General features: G+C 54.1%; 1 protein-coding gene across 1 annotated transcript; it reads left to right on the plus strand.

Moving 5' to 3' along the window:
- Window positions 1-7,539: 7,539 nt before the first annotated feature.
- Window positions 7,540-14,380, plus strand: LOC118665512 (aminopeptidase NAALADL1-like). Its single transcript, XM_036326954.1, has 13 exons — window positions 7,540-7,739; window positions 7,824-7,996; window positions 8,148-8,269; window positions 8,642-8,764; window positions 10,713-10,996; window positions 11,097-11,198; window positions 12,240-12,325; window positions 12,430-12,549; window positions 13,349-13,434; window positions 13,513-13,576; window positions 13,660-13,727; window positions 13,953-14,044; window positions 14,131-14,380. The coding sequence occupies exons 1-13, from the start codon at window positions 7,540-7,542 to the stop codon at window positions 14,378-14,380; spliced, it is 1,770 nt and encodes a 589-aa protein (XP_036182847.1).
- The last annotated feature ends 352 nt before the right edge of the window (window positions 14,381-14,732 follow it).

Genomic DNA, 14,732 nt, shown 5'->3' on the forward strand with positions numbered 1-14,732 from the left:
AGCACTGGGGCAGGACTGGGAGGGGCCACACCCGTTGCGAGGAGGATGAGGTACCAGGTCTAACTCCAAAGGGCAGATATTCTAGGGAGGGGCGAGAAGAACCATTTCCCACCTTGTGACCCCACTGGGTCCGTCTCTTCCCCTTTGTCAGTCATGTCATGGGGGGCGGGCAGTTAGTAAGAGCTCCCCAGGGGCCCAGCACCCTTCAGGCTGGAGTTACATCTGGAATTTGAATCCCCACTCCCACCCAACCTTCACCCTCCAGCCAGGGCTTTCTGGGGCCTCCCTTGAGACCTCACGCCCTTCATCTATAGGGCTCTCCCTGTCCTGGGCCACCTTACCCTCCTCAGGACTGGCTTCCTGAGCTCCCAGCTGTGGTCACTGTGTCCTGGTCATCCATAGGCCTTCAGGGTTTGTGTCCACTGGCCTTGCTGCCCTCAGCGTCTGTGTAGTCCCAGGGAGCCTTTCCTTCTAGCCCCATGATTCTTGGTGTAAGGAGAAAGAGAATAGGTAGAATATTCAGAAACTTAGTGATAATTCCCATACAACTAGACAAGGACTGTGCTCCCATCTTTTTATTTGTTTTTTATTTTCAACCTTTTTTTTTTTAATTAAATCTTTATTGTTCGGATTATTACATTTGTTCCTCTTTTTTTTCCCCCCATAACTCCCCTCCTCCCAGTTCCCGCCCCACCCTCCGCCCTCACTCCCCACCCACTGTCCTCATCCATAGGTGCACGATTTTTGTCCAGTCTCTTCCCGCATCTCCCACACCCCTTTCCCCCCCGAAGAATAATCAGTCCATTCCCTTTCTATGTCCCTGATTCTATTATAATCACCAGTTCATTCTGTTCATCAGATTATTTATTCACTTGATTCTTAGATTCACTTGTTGATAGATGCATATTTGTTGTTCATAATTTGTATCTTTACCTTTTTCTTCCTCTTCCTCTTCCTCTTCTTAAAGGATACCTTTCAGCATTTCATATAATCCTGGTTTGGTGGTGATGAACTCCTTTAGCTTTTCCTTATCTGTGAAGCTCTTTATCTGACCTTCAATTCTGAATGATAGCTTTGCTGGATAAAGTAATCTTGGTTGTAGGTTCTTGGTATTCATCACTTTGAATATTTCTTGCCACTCCCTTCTGGCCTGCAAAGTTTCTGTTGAGAAATCAGCTGACAGTCGTATGGGTATTCCCTTGTAGGTAACTGAGTTTCTTTCTCTTGCTGTTTTTAAGATTCTCTCTTTATCTTTTGCTCTTGGCATTTTAATTATGATGTGTCTTGGTGTGGTCCTCTTTGGATTCCTTTTGTTTGGGGTTCTCTGTGCTTCTTGGACCTGTAAGTCCATTTCTTTCACCAGGTGGGGGAAGTTTTCTGTCATTATTTCTTCAAATAGGTTTTCAATATCTTGCTCTCTCTCATCTTCTGGCACCCCTATAATTCTGATGTTGGTACGCTTGAAGCTGTCCCAGAGGCTCCTTACACTATCCTCGCATTTTTGGATTCTTTTTTCATTTTGCTTTTCCGGTTGGGTGTTTTTTGCTTCCTTGCATTTCAAATCATTGACTTGATTCTTGCGCTCCTCTGGTCTGCTGTCAGGAGTCTGTATAATATTCGTTATTTCAGTCCGTGTATGCTTAATTTCTAGTTGGTTCCCCAATATAAGATCGAGGGTCTCATTAGTTTTCTTGTAGATCTCATTAAGTTTATCGGCGGCTTCTGAACAGTTCTTGAGAGACCTTAAAAGTGTGGTTCTGAACTCTATATCTTCCATTGACAATTTTGTCCTGTTTCTTTGTCTCCGCATTTTGTTATGCTTCCTTGGTGCACCCCCTAGTGGTCTTTGTTCGCAGTCTTATAGTTAAATCTTGATTGTTGTAGCTAATTCCAGGGAGGGTTTGACCTCCAGGCCAAGTGGCTATGAGAATCAGCTGTGTCAGCAGTGAGAGAACTTCTGTCCTCTAGGGAGGTGCTAATCTGGCCTTTGCCTGAGGCTATCCGGCAAATGCCTCTGTGCAGGGCTTGGGCGGGGTGGGTCGAACAGGATCAACAGGGTGGGCCGGAGAGAGCAGTTATGGCGGCTCTCAGTCCAGTCCCCAGGGGCTCTGCCTCTGAGTCCCAGCACCCGCTGCAAAGCTCGGAGAGAAAGCTGCACTCGCTCTGACCGAAGCCAGACAGTCCCGCTTCTCCCGTTTGAGTCTGGGTCCCTAAAGACTCGCCCGGATCTGGAGCTCAGAGTCTGCGACTCCCTCCCGATTGAAAACGCCAACCGCGCCCTCCGCTGCCAGCCCGCTCCGCACACTCCGCACCTCAGAATTTGACTTCAGCACTGCGCCTCCTCTGAGTGTCCGTATGCGTTTCTCTTTCCTCCTAGTTGTAGGACTTCCACTCAGCCAGCGTTCCTGTGGTTCTGGGTGATGTCCCTTCCGTTTTTTGGTTTCACTTTTGAAGTAGTTGTTCAAAGCAGCAAACTCCGGCGTTAACCTATGCCGCCATCTTGGTTCTCCCTATTTTCAACTTCTTAAGAGAGGTAACAGCAAGATGACAAAGCCAGTTTAAATGAGAATATAAGAAACTGACGCATATATGTAGTCAAGTGGGGGGAAAAAGAAGGAATCCTGAAATATTACTAAATTGGATACAAAATTGGTCAAAACCATATAGGGTAGTTTTTTCAAAGCCCTATAACCCTAAGGGTAACATTACTTACTGGGCAGAATTCCTCTAGTACATCATGGAAAGGGCTGTAACCATTTTTCTGCTTTATACCCACTGCAGGGGGATACTAGCCAAGAGGATGGAAATCAGGTTTGTGGCCCCTCCTCAGACCTGACTTAAACCAGACCCATGACCGTGCCCAGACCAGGAACTGATGACAGACTTGATTAGTGAAGGATTGATTGGGTCACAGCTTCAGGCTGAGCCAAGCAGAGCTCTACTTAGCGGCCCACCCCTCCCAACACCCACCCTCCTTGCCCGATGGCTTTAGGTGTCCCAGGCATCCCTCATATCACTTCCTGACCAGTTCCGGACCACTGTTCCAGCTGACCAGTGACCCATTTTCCCGAAGGGAATCATCCAATGCTGAGATTGAGGGAGGAGAGTTGGACCAACAGCCTAATGGTTAAATACATTTAACCACTTAAGGACTTCTAGCAACAATACATAGGCATCAGGATGGTCCCATTTGAGCTGCTTCCTCTAGAAACCTCTAGCATCTCAGCCTGGGAAAGCAAGCCCATATGGCTACATTGATAAGACTCCGCTGTAGGGAATGGAATCTGTTACAGAGCCCCTCCCTGCTTCCCACTTGTCTCTAAACCACAGAAAGTGCTGACAAATGCCCTAAGTGCACCCTGGCTACTGCCCAGTGGCCCAGGCCCCTAGCACTGCACTGCCCTGAGCTCAGTCCCCAACAGCCACTCCTGCTGACACCCAGTCCCACCAGTACTGCAGCCCAGTCAGCAAGGCCTTTTCAAGGGGAGCTCCCAAAGCAAAGCTGCCTGGGCCCTGGGCCCTAGGACACTACCAGACTCTTAATATTCTCTCTCTCTCTCTCTCTCGCTCTCTCTCTCTCGCTCTCGCTCTCGCTCTTGCTCTCGCTCTCTCACACACACACACTCTTCCCAGAACTGCTAGTCAAAGTAGGCTACTGTGTCAGTCACAAGCTTGGCTCAGGTCTTCCAGGCCTCTGTTATTAAGACGCTGGGGCTGCACCCAGCTGGTGTGGCTCAGCGGTTGAGCGTTGACCTATGAACCAGGAGGTCATAGTTCAGTTCCCAGTCAGGACACATGTCTGGGTTGCGGGCCAATCCCCAGTGGAGACGTGCAGGAGGAAGCCAATCAACGATTCTCTCTTCTCATTGATGTTTCTCTCCCCTCCCTTCCTCTCTAAAATCAATAAAAATATACTTTTTAAAAAAAGACACGGCGGCTGGGTTAGAAAACAGAAAAGAAAACAAAAGACACCAGGGCTGGGCTGGCAAACGCCGTCCTGTGTGTCCCCATGGTCCCATCTCTCTTGTGAGGCGTGGAATGGAACCCCTTCTCTTGCCTCGTGTCCGCGAGGTGGTGTAGCTCCTGGATGAGGCTGCAGGAGGTGCGGCCTCTCCCTGAATCCTAACCTCAGCCGGGGGAATTGTTAGCATTCAGTGAACATCGGCGATTCTGAGCTGATCGCCAGTGGATTTACCCACACCTTTGAGAGGCCCAGGGGAAGCAGGTTGGGGTACCTGTGCTCCCAGCAGGCTGCCCATTCCTGCCCAGCCTCAAGGTCTGGCCATTCCTGCCTGAGGATGCCCGACCCTGCAATCTGGCAGCATCCCCTCCATCCCATGGCATCACCCGTCAGAAACGTCTGCTTGGAGGCCTGTGAGGTCCCACGTCCTCGTCTCCTGAGGGCACCTGTGTGATGCAGGCCCCACCATGGCTGCAGTGGTGTTGGGGTCTACTTCCCAGGGGTGCTTTTGTATCCCTGTTGTTGCCCTGGACACTCCTTAAATCCCAGGCAGCTGGAGCGTGAGCGCCCGGTGCCGAGGAGCTCAGCTGCTTCAGGTCGGCTCTCCATCCATTCTGCAGATCCGGGGCACGCCTCCCGGTGCTCCCCAAAGGCGAGATGGGGAGCTGGGGCCAGGATGACCTCCAGATTTCTTTTGAGGCTCAGCCAGCAGGATTTACTGATACATAGACCCAAGGTAGGATATGAGAGAAAGCGGAGTAAGACCTAACTCCAAGATTATTTTTAAAGTTTTTTAAATATATTTTATTGATTCTTCACAGAGAGGGAGGGAGAGAGATAGAGAGCTAGAAACATCAATGAGAGAGGAACATCGATCAGCTGCCCCGTGCACATCCCCCACTGGGGATGTGCCCGCAACCCAGGTACATGCCCCTGACCGGAATCAAACCCGGGACCCTTCAGTCCGCAGGCTGACGCTCTATCCACTGAGCCAAACCGGTTTCGGCAAGATTTTTATATAAAAAATAAAATTAAAAAAGGAGGACGGAACTGGATTTGGCAACAGGGAGCGAAGTTGACCTTTTAAAAAATATATATATATTTATTGATTTCAGAGAGGAAGGGAGAGGGGGAGAAGGACATAAGAATCAAAGGACTTGTCAGCATGCATATAAGCATAGCCAATGGACACAGTAGCGGGTGAAGGCTGTGCTGGGGGCGGAAGTGGGCAGGGAGAGGTCATGGGGGAAAAAGACATGTAAGACTTTCTATGGTAAATCATTTAATAAAAAGAAGCAATTCTATCGGGGGAAAGAGGGAAGCGCAGTCACTGGCTGAGAGAGAGGGTGGAGGCGACCGTGTTGGAGGCTTGAGAACAGAGGAGCCCGGGAGGGAGAGTGAGTGGACAGGAAAGATGGCAGGCCTGCTGGGCAGTCCCGGGGGCCTGCTTCAGGTGTGGGGTCATAAGTTTACAGGAACATCAGCGGGGCCGTGCGGCTCTGCAGGCACATTAGGGGCCAGGGGGCAGGTGCAGAGTGGGTGGTGGGTTGGCTATAACCAGGTTGGGGTTTTACCCAGTGACTGTGACCAAAGCAGAGAGGATCACGAGGGGTGAGAGGCTTTGCAAGGGACTGAGTCTGGGCAAGGAGGGGGGTGAGGGAGAGTGGCAAGGAGCTGGCACAGAGGCATTGGCAGTCCCGGAGAGACTGGAGAACTCAGTCAGCATGATCCTGGGAGTGAGGTGAGAAGATAAAGGGAATCAAATGCATTGGCTACCTCAGGTGATTTTCATCAACACCCACAATTCAAAATGTCCAGGGAGGGGCCCGCCACCCACCCCACTAAGACAGGGGAAGGAAGATTGATCAAATTAGCGTCTGGTGCCTACAGCAGTGTAGACACCAGCTGACTCCCACAGCCTGCGCCAGCGTTCTCAGGGGTGCCTCTCTCTCTCTCTCTCTCTCTCTCTCTCTCTCTCTCTCTCTCTCTCTCTCCACACACACACACACACACACACACACACGTTGCACTCAGGTGGAGTAGCCCACTCAGATGTCACATACTCTTGTCCAGATGTTGTGCTTGTAACTTCACATGTTCAAGGGACTAAATCCTTCCAGGAGGGGGTGGGTGGGACCATAAAGCTGTACCTTGTGATGTCATGGCCATGTCTCTTCCTCAATTTACCAGCTGACCTTGGCATCCCACTGCCTTCCTGCGGTAACTGTCCTGTGTCTTCCTAAGGACTGTGTACTCTCCACCCTGACAGGCTTCTGATAAGCCCCAAGGTCAATTACCTGGGTGCTGATAACCACCTGGCCAAGAAAGGTGGCTTCCTGGTGCATGTCCCCGAAGTCACTGATCACACTCCCCCCACACCCCCTTCCCCACCTCCGCCCTCCTGTGCTAACATGCAAACCCTCCTGACCAGCAGCACAAGGGAGATGGCATGGTGGGGCCCGGGGCAGGTGGGGTTGTGAGCAGAAAGGGGCTGCTCCTAGGGGGGCTGTGGGTCACACACACACACACACACACACACACACACACACACACACACACTCACACACACACAGTCCACCATGGACCAGCTCCCTCAGCTCTTCAGGCATCCTTGGGCCTGTCAGTGGGCAGCAGCCTGGCTGGGTGCCGAGGCAGGATAACATGGGAGGTGGGAGGAGGCGCAGCTCGAGCCCCAGGGACTCTCCCAGTGCTGCTTGGCTCTGTGAGATGTGGAAGAGGCTCATTATCTGTGCTGAGTACTTCGTGTCTCCCTCTCCGTCTCGCCAGCCTTGGCACATGCTAGGCCGTCTGTACGGATGGCCAGTCCCTCGCCCTCTCTGCATCTAAATTCCTTCTCATCCTGGGAAGATCCCCTCCAATGGTCCCTGCCAGACAGAACTCCTCATTCTCCTCGCTGGGAGCACATAGTCCTCCTTCTATAGGGCACTTCCCACGTGGTGGAGTCCATGGGATTTATTTTACTTTTTAAAAAATATATTTTTATTGATTTCAGAGAGGAAGGGGGACAGAAAGGAAGATAGAAACATCAATGAGAGAGAATCATGGATCCGCTGCCTCCCTCACGCCCGCTACTGGGGATCGAGTCCCCCAACTCAGGCATGTGCCCTGACCAGGAACCAAACCTCGACCTTCCAGTTCATAGGTCGATGCTCAACCACTGAGCCACGCGCTGGGTGGAAGGGCGGGATTTAAGCGCAAACCTGCTCAAGCAGCCAGCGCTGATGTGCTGGAAACCAGTGACACCGAGGAGACAGGCAGGGATGTCTGGACACGGGCTCGGAGTCCTGGCCGGGCCTCCGTGTTACCGAGACACCGGGGTCCCTCCCTGGGCCTCAGTGGCCCTGTGCGGAAGTCATGCCCCTGGAGGCCTTTTCCAGGTGAAAGGTGCAGACACTGTAGTGATGTGAGCAGCTCCAGGTCCTCCCTGCAGGGTTTCCCCTCACTTTCCCAGACAGTGAGCGAGGAAGCCAGAGGGCAGGGCCATCTTGGGGTAATGGTTAACTAGGCCTGACACCCCGTCTATAAGAAGCCACCCTAGCTGGCCAAGACTCCGCAGGATGCAGTGGGGGAAGGTGCTTGGGGGGCTGGCGGGGGCGGCGGCCCTCTTGGGGCTAGGGATCATCCTGGGCCACTTTGCCATCCCCAAGGGAGCCAACCCGCCAGCACCCAGTGCTTCAGCCTCCCAGGACCTGGACCCAGAGATCCTTGAGACCATCATGGGGCAGCTGGACGCCAGCAGGATCCGGGAGAATCTTAGGTGAGAGGCCTTTCTACCGGCCCCTTCTGTTTGCCAGAGGCCCCGCCCTGACCCTGGGCCTGCCCCCCTCTGCCCACCCTGCAGAGAGCTCTCCAGGGAGCCACACCTGGCCTCCAGCCCCCAGGACGAGGCGCTGGTGCAGCTGCTGCTGCGGCGCTGGCGGGACCCAGAGTCAGGTCTGGACTCGGCGGAGGCGTCCACCTACGAAGTGCTGCTGTCCTTCCCCAGCCAGGAGCAGCCGAACCACGTGGCCATTGGTGAGGTCCCGCCTCACTGGCTGAGGGATGCCTGTGGGGTGGGGAGCTGTGGGGCCCACGGGCAATACCTCGGGCACATACCTCGGGCATGTACCTGGTCCCTTGGTTGCAGGCTCGATGGTAAGCTCCTAACACCGTCCCCCTTCCACAGTGGGTCCCAGTGGGACCATCCTCTTCTCCTGTCGCCAGAGCGAAGAGAACCTGACTGGGGAGCAGGGGGGGCCTGATGTGGTGCCACCCTATGCTGCCTACGCCCCCCCCGGAACCCCACAGGTGGGCCGAGATTACACCCTCCTACTGCCATGGCCCAGCTGCCCAGCTCCCACTCCAGATTCTCCCATCCTGACTCAGGGGCACTTGAGAAAATGTCTCGACTGGGGCTCAGCTCCCCCAACCCCAGAGTTTACTCAGCTCCACACTCCATTGCTACTTCTATCGCCCATCACTTAGTCACTCAGCAAACACTAATGGCTCCTGCTCCAGGCCGGGCCAGATACACGGTACCTGGACACCAGGAAACCAGGTGTGACTGACCTTGGGGAGCTTGCAATTGAAACCCTTTATCCTGCCACCCAGCTATCCCTCTCCTTTCCCATTCCATCTTCCCTGGGCCTGGCTCTCAGGGTCACCTCCTCTTGGGACTAGGGCCTCCTCGTCTACGCCAACCGGGGCTCAGAAGACGACTTTAAGGAGCTACAGGCTCAGGGCATCCAACTCAAAGGCACCATCGCCCTGACCCGCTACGGGGGTGTAGGACGCGGGGCCAAGGTGAGCAGCAGTCCCCAGGGCAGGGCGCTGGACGGGGAGTGGGGCCCAGCAGTGGACAGGAGGAAGTGAGGGGGAGGGGAAGGAGCAATATTGAGTGGGGGGCTGAGCTGTATTTGTGTTATACCCTGATGTGCTGTGTGACCTTGGATGCCTCCCCTAACCTCTCTGAGCCTCATTAGGCAAAATTTTCAGCTTTGATATTTTAGGAGTCTAAGACCTCCTGTGAAGCAATTCTTCCCAATATTCAACTTAAATACCCCCAGTTGCCCTCCCCACAGCCTGCTTCTTTTCAATTGAAAATTTTGACTAAATAATACATGTCTATGGTTTAACATTTTAAAAAATATATACAGGTATAGCGCACGAGAGAGTATTTAATGGATATGGAATTTCAGATTTGCAAGACGAAAAGAGTTCCAGAGATGGATGGTGGTAATAGTTGAACAATAATATGAATGTATTTAATACCTCTGAGCGGTACACTTTAAAATGGTTAAGATAGCCCTAGCTGGTTTGGCTCAGTGGATAGGGCATCAGCCCTCAAACTGAAGGGTCCCAGGTTCGCTTTTGGCCAAGGGCACATACCTCCATTGCAGGCTCCATCCCCGGTCCTGGTCAGGGTGTCTGCGGGAGGCAACCAATTGATGTGTCTCTCTCTCATCGATGTTTCTCTTTCTGTATCTCTCCCTCTCCCTTCCACTCTCTCCAAAAATCAATTTTAAAAATCCATGGGTGAGGATTAACCAAAAAAATGGTTTAGATAATAAGTTTTATGTTATGTGTACTTGATCATAGTTTTTAAAGAAGTGCCCATAATAAAAGCTGGAAAAAAAAATAAAAAGAAAAGAGAAGAACAGAATAAAAGGGGGTGGGAGGCATGATGGAATTTCCAGTTTATAAAAACCCCGTGTAAAATGAAAAGTTCTCCAGTGAGGCCATCCTCCAAAGAGGCCACCACTCTTTCGGCTGCTGGGATATCTATGCAGAGTTACTTGTGGAGGAAACACATCAACTCTGGCACACAAACTCTGTCCTCGTTCTGCCTTTTAAAAGGTACTGTTTTGTTTTTATTGTAGCAATAAAACCATTTTAACCATCATTAAGTGTACAATGCAGTGGCATTAAGAACATTCACAAAATGGGGCAGTCACCACCACCACCCACGCCCAGGACTCTGGCTCCATCCCAGATAAAATTGTCCCCATAAACAGAACTCTTCTGTCTCCCTCTCAGCCCTGGGAGCCTCTATTCACCTTCTGTCTCTCTGAATTTGCCTTGTCTTGGTATCTCATGTAAGAGAAATCATACGGTATTTGTTCTTTTATGTCTGCCTTATTTCCCTCGGCATAATGTTTTCAAGGTTCATTGTGCCGCGCCAGCACGGCCACGGGTGACCCTGAGAATGGGTGGTGAAGGATTAGAAAAGACAGACAGGAGAATAAAGCTGGGCGCTAGGTGGGACGATGCCCTCTCTGATGGAGAGACAGCGTCACGGACTACAAGCCGTGTCTTCATTTTATAGCCAGATTCCACGAGGCAAAGTAAGGGTGTGGTCAAGATGTTTACAACATTCTTGTGGGTTTCAATCCTACTCAATGACATGCACCTGAACTCTATCAAACCCACATCACTCAGGCACGTGGGGCCACGTGTTCAGACCATAGGTTCAAGCTTACAACTGCAGCTGTTGGCTATAATTGTGCTGGGAGGGCTCTGCCCTCCAACCTGGGACTTGCACGTGGCAATGAGAGGACTGTGCCCTCTCATTAGTCCGAGGCTTGAACCTGTCCAAACACTGTATCCGCTCTCCACAGTTAATCAATGTTGTATCAGAATTTCCTTCCTTTTTGAGGCTGACTTGGGTTGGCATCATCCTGCCAGTGGAAGATAGATCTGGCCTGGCTTCTCAGCCAGAACACAGGTGTGCATCCTCCTCCCCCTCCTGCAGGCTGTGAACGCTGCCAAGCACGAGGTGGCTGGGGTGCTGGTGTACACGGACCCCGCAGACATCAATGACGGGCGGAGCTTGCCCAACGAGACCTTCCCGCACTCCTGGCACCTGCCTCCCTCTGGGGTGGAACGAGGCTCCTACTATGAGTATTTTGGGGACCCCCTCACTCCCTACCTTCCAGCCAACCACTCTTCCTTTCGCCTGGACCCAGCCACTGCCTCCGGATTTCCCCCAATTCCCATTCAGCCCATTGGCTTCGAGGATGCCAAAGTCCTTCTCTGGTGAGCTTGTGCCCTGGGGTCTCCTGCCCCTCCTCCAAGGGCCTCCACATTTCTGCCCCCACACCCATATTCGCTCTGAGGCTCTCCCTCTTCTCCCCAGTAACCTCCAAGGACCCTCAGCCCAGGCTGACTGGCAGGGAGCACTGGGCTGTGACTACAAGTTGGGCCCGGGCTTCGAGCCTGGTGGTATGTTCGCAGGCAGGTGAGCTGGACCCCTCCTCCCTCAACCCCCTCTCCCCTCCCTAGTTATGCTTCCCTGACCCTCTGCCCACATCAAGGCCTGGCCTTTCCCTTAGTTCTCTCCCAAGCCCTCCCTTGATTCCAAAATGTCTGTCTTGTCTTTGGGGAACCAGTGAGACAGCCGTGTGGCCCACAAGTCCCTGTGGGGTACCCCTACTCTATCTCAGACCTCCACTCTCCAGTCGCCCCCTCTCTTGAGCACACCAAGCTCATTCCCAAATCAGGGTCTCTGCAGTGGCTCCTGCCATTCCTGCCTGCACTAACCTTCCCTGCCACCAGGGAGCCTGTCACGCATCCACTGCAGTTGTTTGCTTCCTCGGGTCTGGCTCAGGAGAGGGAGGCCCCATCCATCACTGCCCAGACCAGTGGTCGGCAAACCGCGGCTCACAAGCCACATGCGGCTCTTTGGCCCCTTGGGTGTGGCTCTTCCACAAAATACAACGTGCGGGCGCGCACGTACAGTGAGATTGAAACTTCGTGGCCCATGCGCAGAAGCCGGTTTTCGGCCTGGGCGAGTCTATTTTGAAGAAGTGGCGTTAGAAGAAGTGGGGGTATGTTTGCTGAGGTCGACCCCTCAGATTGAGGACGTTTTTAGCAAAGGCCAGTTTAGGAGTACCCTAATTAAGTTAATAACAATGTACCTACCTATATAGTTTAAGTTTAAAAAATTTGGCTCTCAAAAGAAACTTCAATCGTTGCACTGTTGATATTTGGCTCTGTTGACTAATGAGTTTGCCGACCACTGGCCCAGACCCTGGTGTGTTGCCAGCATCACCAAGTATCTGATAAGCACTGAATGAGGGAGGGAGAGAGGGGGTCAATGAAAAGGAGAACAGGAATTGGAAGAGCTGGGCTCTAGCCTTCCTGCCTCTCCTGGTACTCCTGGGCCCTCCCTGTCCTGTTCTGCCCGGGGCCGGTTTCTCTTGCACTGGGGCAGAGAGCGGGCGTAGAGGTGGGGGTGGCGGAGCAGGACCAACACTCTGCCGGCCCCTTCACTCCCCAGCCAGGTGAACCTGAGTGTTCACAACCGCCTGGAGCTGCGGAACTCCTCCAACGTCCTGGGGATCATCCGCGGGGCTGTGGAGCCTGGTGAGCCCCCAGGAGCAGCCCTGCTCTGAGGCCCCTGACTGCGCCCTCCCCCCTGCCTGGCTGTCCACCCTCTTCTCTGGCTTCTGATTCTCCTCCTCCCCCAGACCGCTATGTGCTCTATGGAAACCACCGGGACAGCTGGGTGCATGGGGCCGTGGACCCCAGCAGTGGCACTGCTGTCCTCCTGGAGCTCTCTCGCGTCCTGGGGACCCTGCTAAAGAAGGGTGAGCCCCCCGACCCAGGAACTGTCTTCCGGGAGGTCACTCCAAACCCACTCCTTCCTGGCTCTGGACATCCTGTTCCACCTCCTGTCTCATTCTCCAGTGCCCCCTTAGCCTGAGGGCCCTGGAGGCAGACAGGCGTGGACACCAGCCCTGGCCTCGAGTAGCCCAGTGTGGTACAGGGACCGGACCGGACCACTGATTAATTCTACGGTAGCTTCTGAGAGCCTGTTGTGCTCCAGGATGGAGGGAGGCCTAGATGCCGCTGTGAGCAAGGCAGTGTCCAGGCTCTGCCTCCGCGAGCTTCAGCCCAGTTGAGGCAGGAATGACAGTCCTTAACTCAGCACATGTATCTCGGTGCCACTACATGTCAGGCCGGCCCTAAGCACCGGAGGCCCAACCGTGAACCCCCAGAGCGCCTGCGTGTAAGGACAATTGTGATGGGCCACAAAGAGACTATCTGAGGGCTTCCCCAGGGGCAGCCTGTGGGCCAGTGTTTCTAGGATGATGGGTGGAGAAGGGAGCTGGAGCTGTAGGGTCAGGAGGCCTTCTCAAGCTGCTTCTAACGAAGAGGGAGGCAGGGCGCCCGGGGAGGGGACCACCTGACTGAGGGATACTGGTGTTGAGGGCAATGTTGGGGTGCTGGTGGGGTGTCACAGCAGAGGAGGGAGCCTCTGGGAAGACTTGGCTGGAGAGGTACCAGGACCTACCTCCAGCCCTCCGTCCTCTCCACGTCCCCAACCTTTCTGAATCACCCCAGGATCTGGGGGCCCCGCACTCTAACCCTTTATCCCTGCCCCAGGCATCTGGCGCCCCCGCAGATCGATCGTGTTTGCGAGCTGGGGGGCAGAGGAGTTTGGGCTCATTGGCTCCACAGAATTCACGGAGGTGAGTGAGCCTCCAGGGCAGGCGATCAAGGGGATCGCGGGCCGGGCAGTGCCGGGCTGACACCGCCCCTCCCCGCAGGAATTCTTCTACAAGCTGCAGGAGCGCGCCGTGGCCTACATCAACGTGGACATCTCGGTGTTTGGTATGGGGGAGACTGGGCTACCTGGGCGGGGGCAGATAGAGGGGCTGGGGTCGGGATAGAGCCCTTCTCTGGTCCCCCCACAGCCAACGCCACCCTGAGGGCGCAGGGGACGCCCCCGGTCCAAAGCGTCATCTTCTCCGCAGCCAAACAGGTGAAGGGGGCGGGGCGGACGGCGGAGGCGGGGCTACGGGGTGGGCGGGGCTGGAGCTGGCCCTGGTTGTGGGCGGGGCTGGGGGTGGGACTGAGACCGGAGGCGGGCCTTGTAGGACCCGCAGGACTGTGCGTTGGCTGGAGACTAGGGTGGGCCGGGCAGAGGACCCATTCATTGTTGGGTCGGGGAGGGGCCAACCCCGAGACTACATTCCCTTCTGGTCAGATCCCCGCACCAGGCCCGGGCAGCCTCAGCATCTACGACAACTGGATCCGGTATTTCAACCGCAGCAGTCCAGTGTATGGCCTGGTCCCCAGGTGAGTCCGGGGCTGGGGCCCGGGCGGGGGCCCGGGCAGGCGGGCCGGCCCAGCAGCCTCCAGCCCATCCATCTTCCTTCCCGCAGCGTGGGCTCTCTGGGTGCTGGCAGCGACTACGCGCCCTTCATTCACTTCCTGGGCATCTCCTCCATGGACATCGCCTACACCTATGACCGGGTGAGCCGCACCGCTCCGTCTCCCAGCTCTGTTCTTTGCTCCACTCGCCAGCCGCCGCCTCCCCTGCCTTCTCCAGAGCAGCCTGAGCGGCTCCATCACTCAGTAGCTGTGCTGCCTCGCCCAACTTTCTTCTCTGAGAATCCGCTAAGGCTCATTTAACATCGAATTTAAGATGATATTGACTGTAAGACGCCACAGATATGCACCCTTCAAGAGAGAGATGCTTATTGACTTGTAAGACGAACATGATATGCACCCCTTCAGGAGAGATGCTATTGACTGTAAGACGCACATGATATGCACCCTTCAGGAGAGATGCTATTGACTGTTAAGACGCACTGATATGCACCCTTCAGGAGAGATGGCCTATTATGACTGTAAGACGCAAATGATATGCACCCTTCAGCGAGATGCTATTGACTGTCAGACTGCACATGTATGCACTCCTTTCAGGAGAGATGCTTATTGACTGTAAGACTGCACATGATATGCACCCCTTCCAGGAGGATGC

The sequence above is a fragment of the Myotis myotis genome, unplaced genomic scaffold (genome assembly GCF_014108235.1).
Source record: "Myotis myotis isolate mMyoMyo1 unplaced genomic scaffold, mMyoMyo1.p scaffold_m19_p_10, whole genome shotgun sequence".
NCBI classification, from domain to species: domain Eukaryota; kingdom Metazoa; phylum Chordata; class Mammalia; order Chiroptera; family Vespertilionidae; genus Myotis; species Myotis myotis.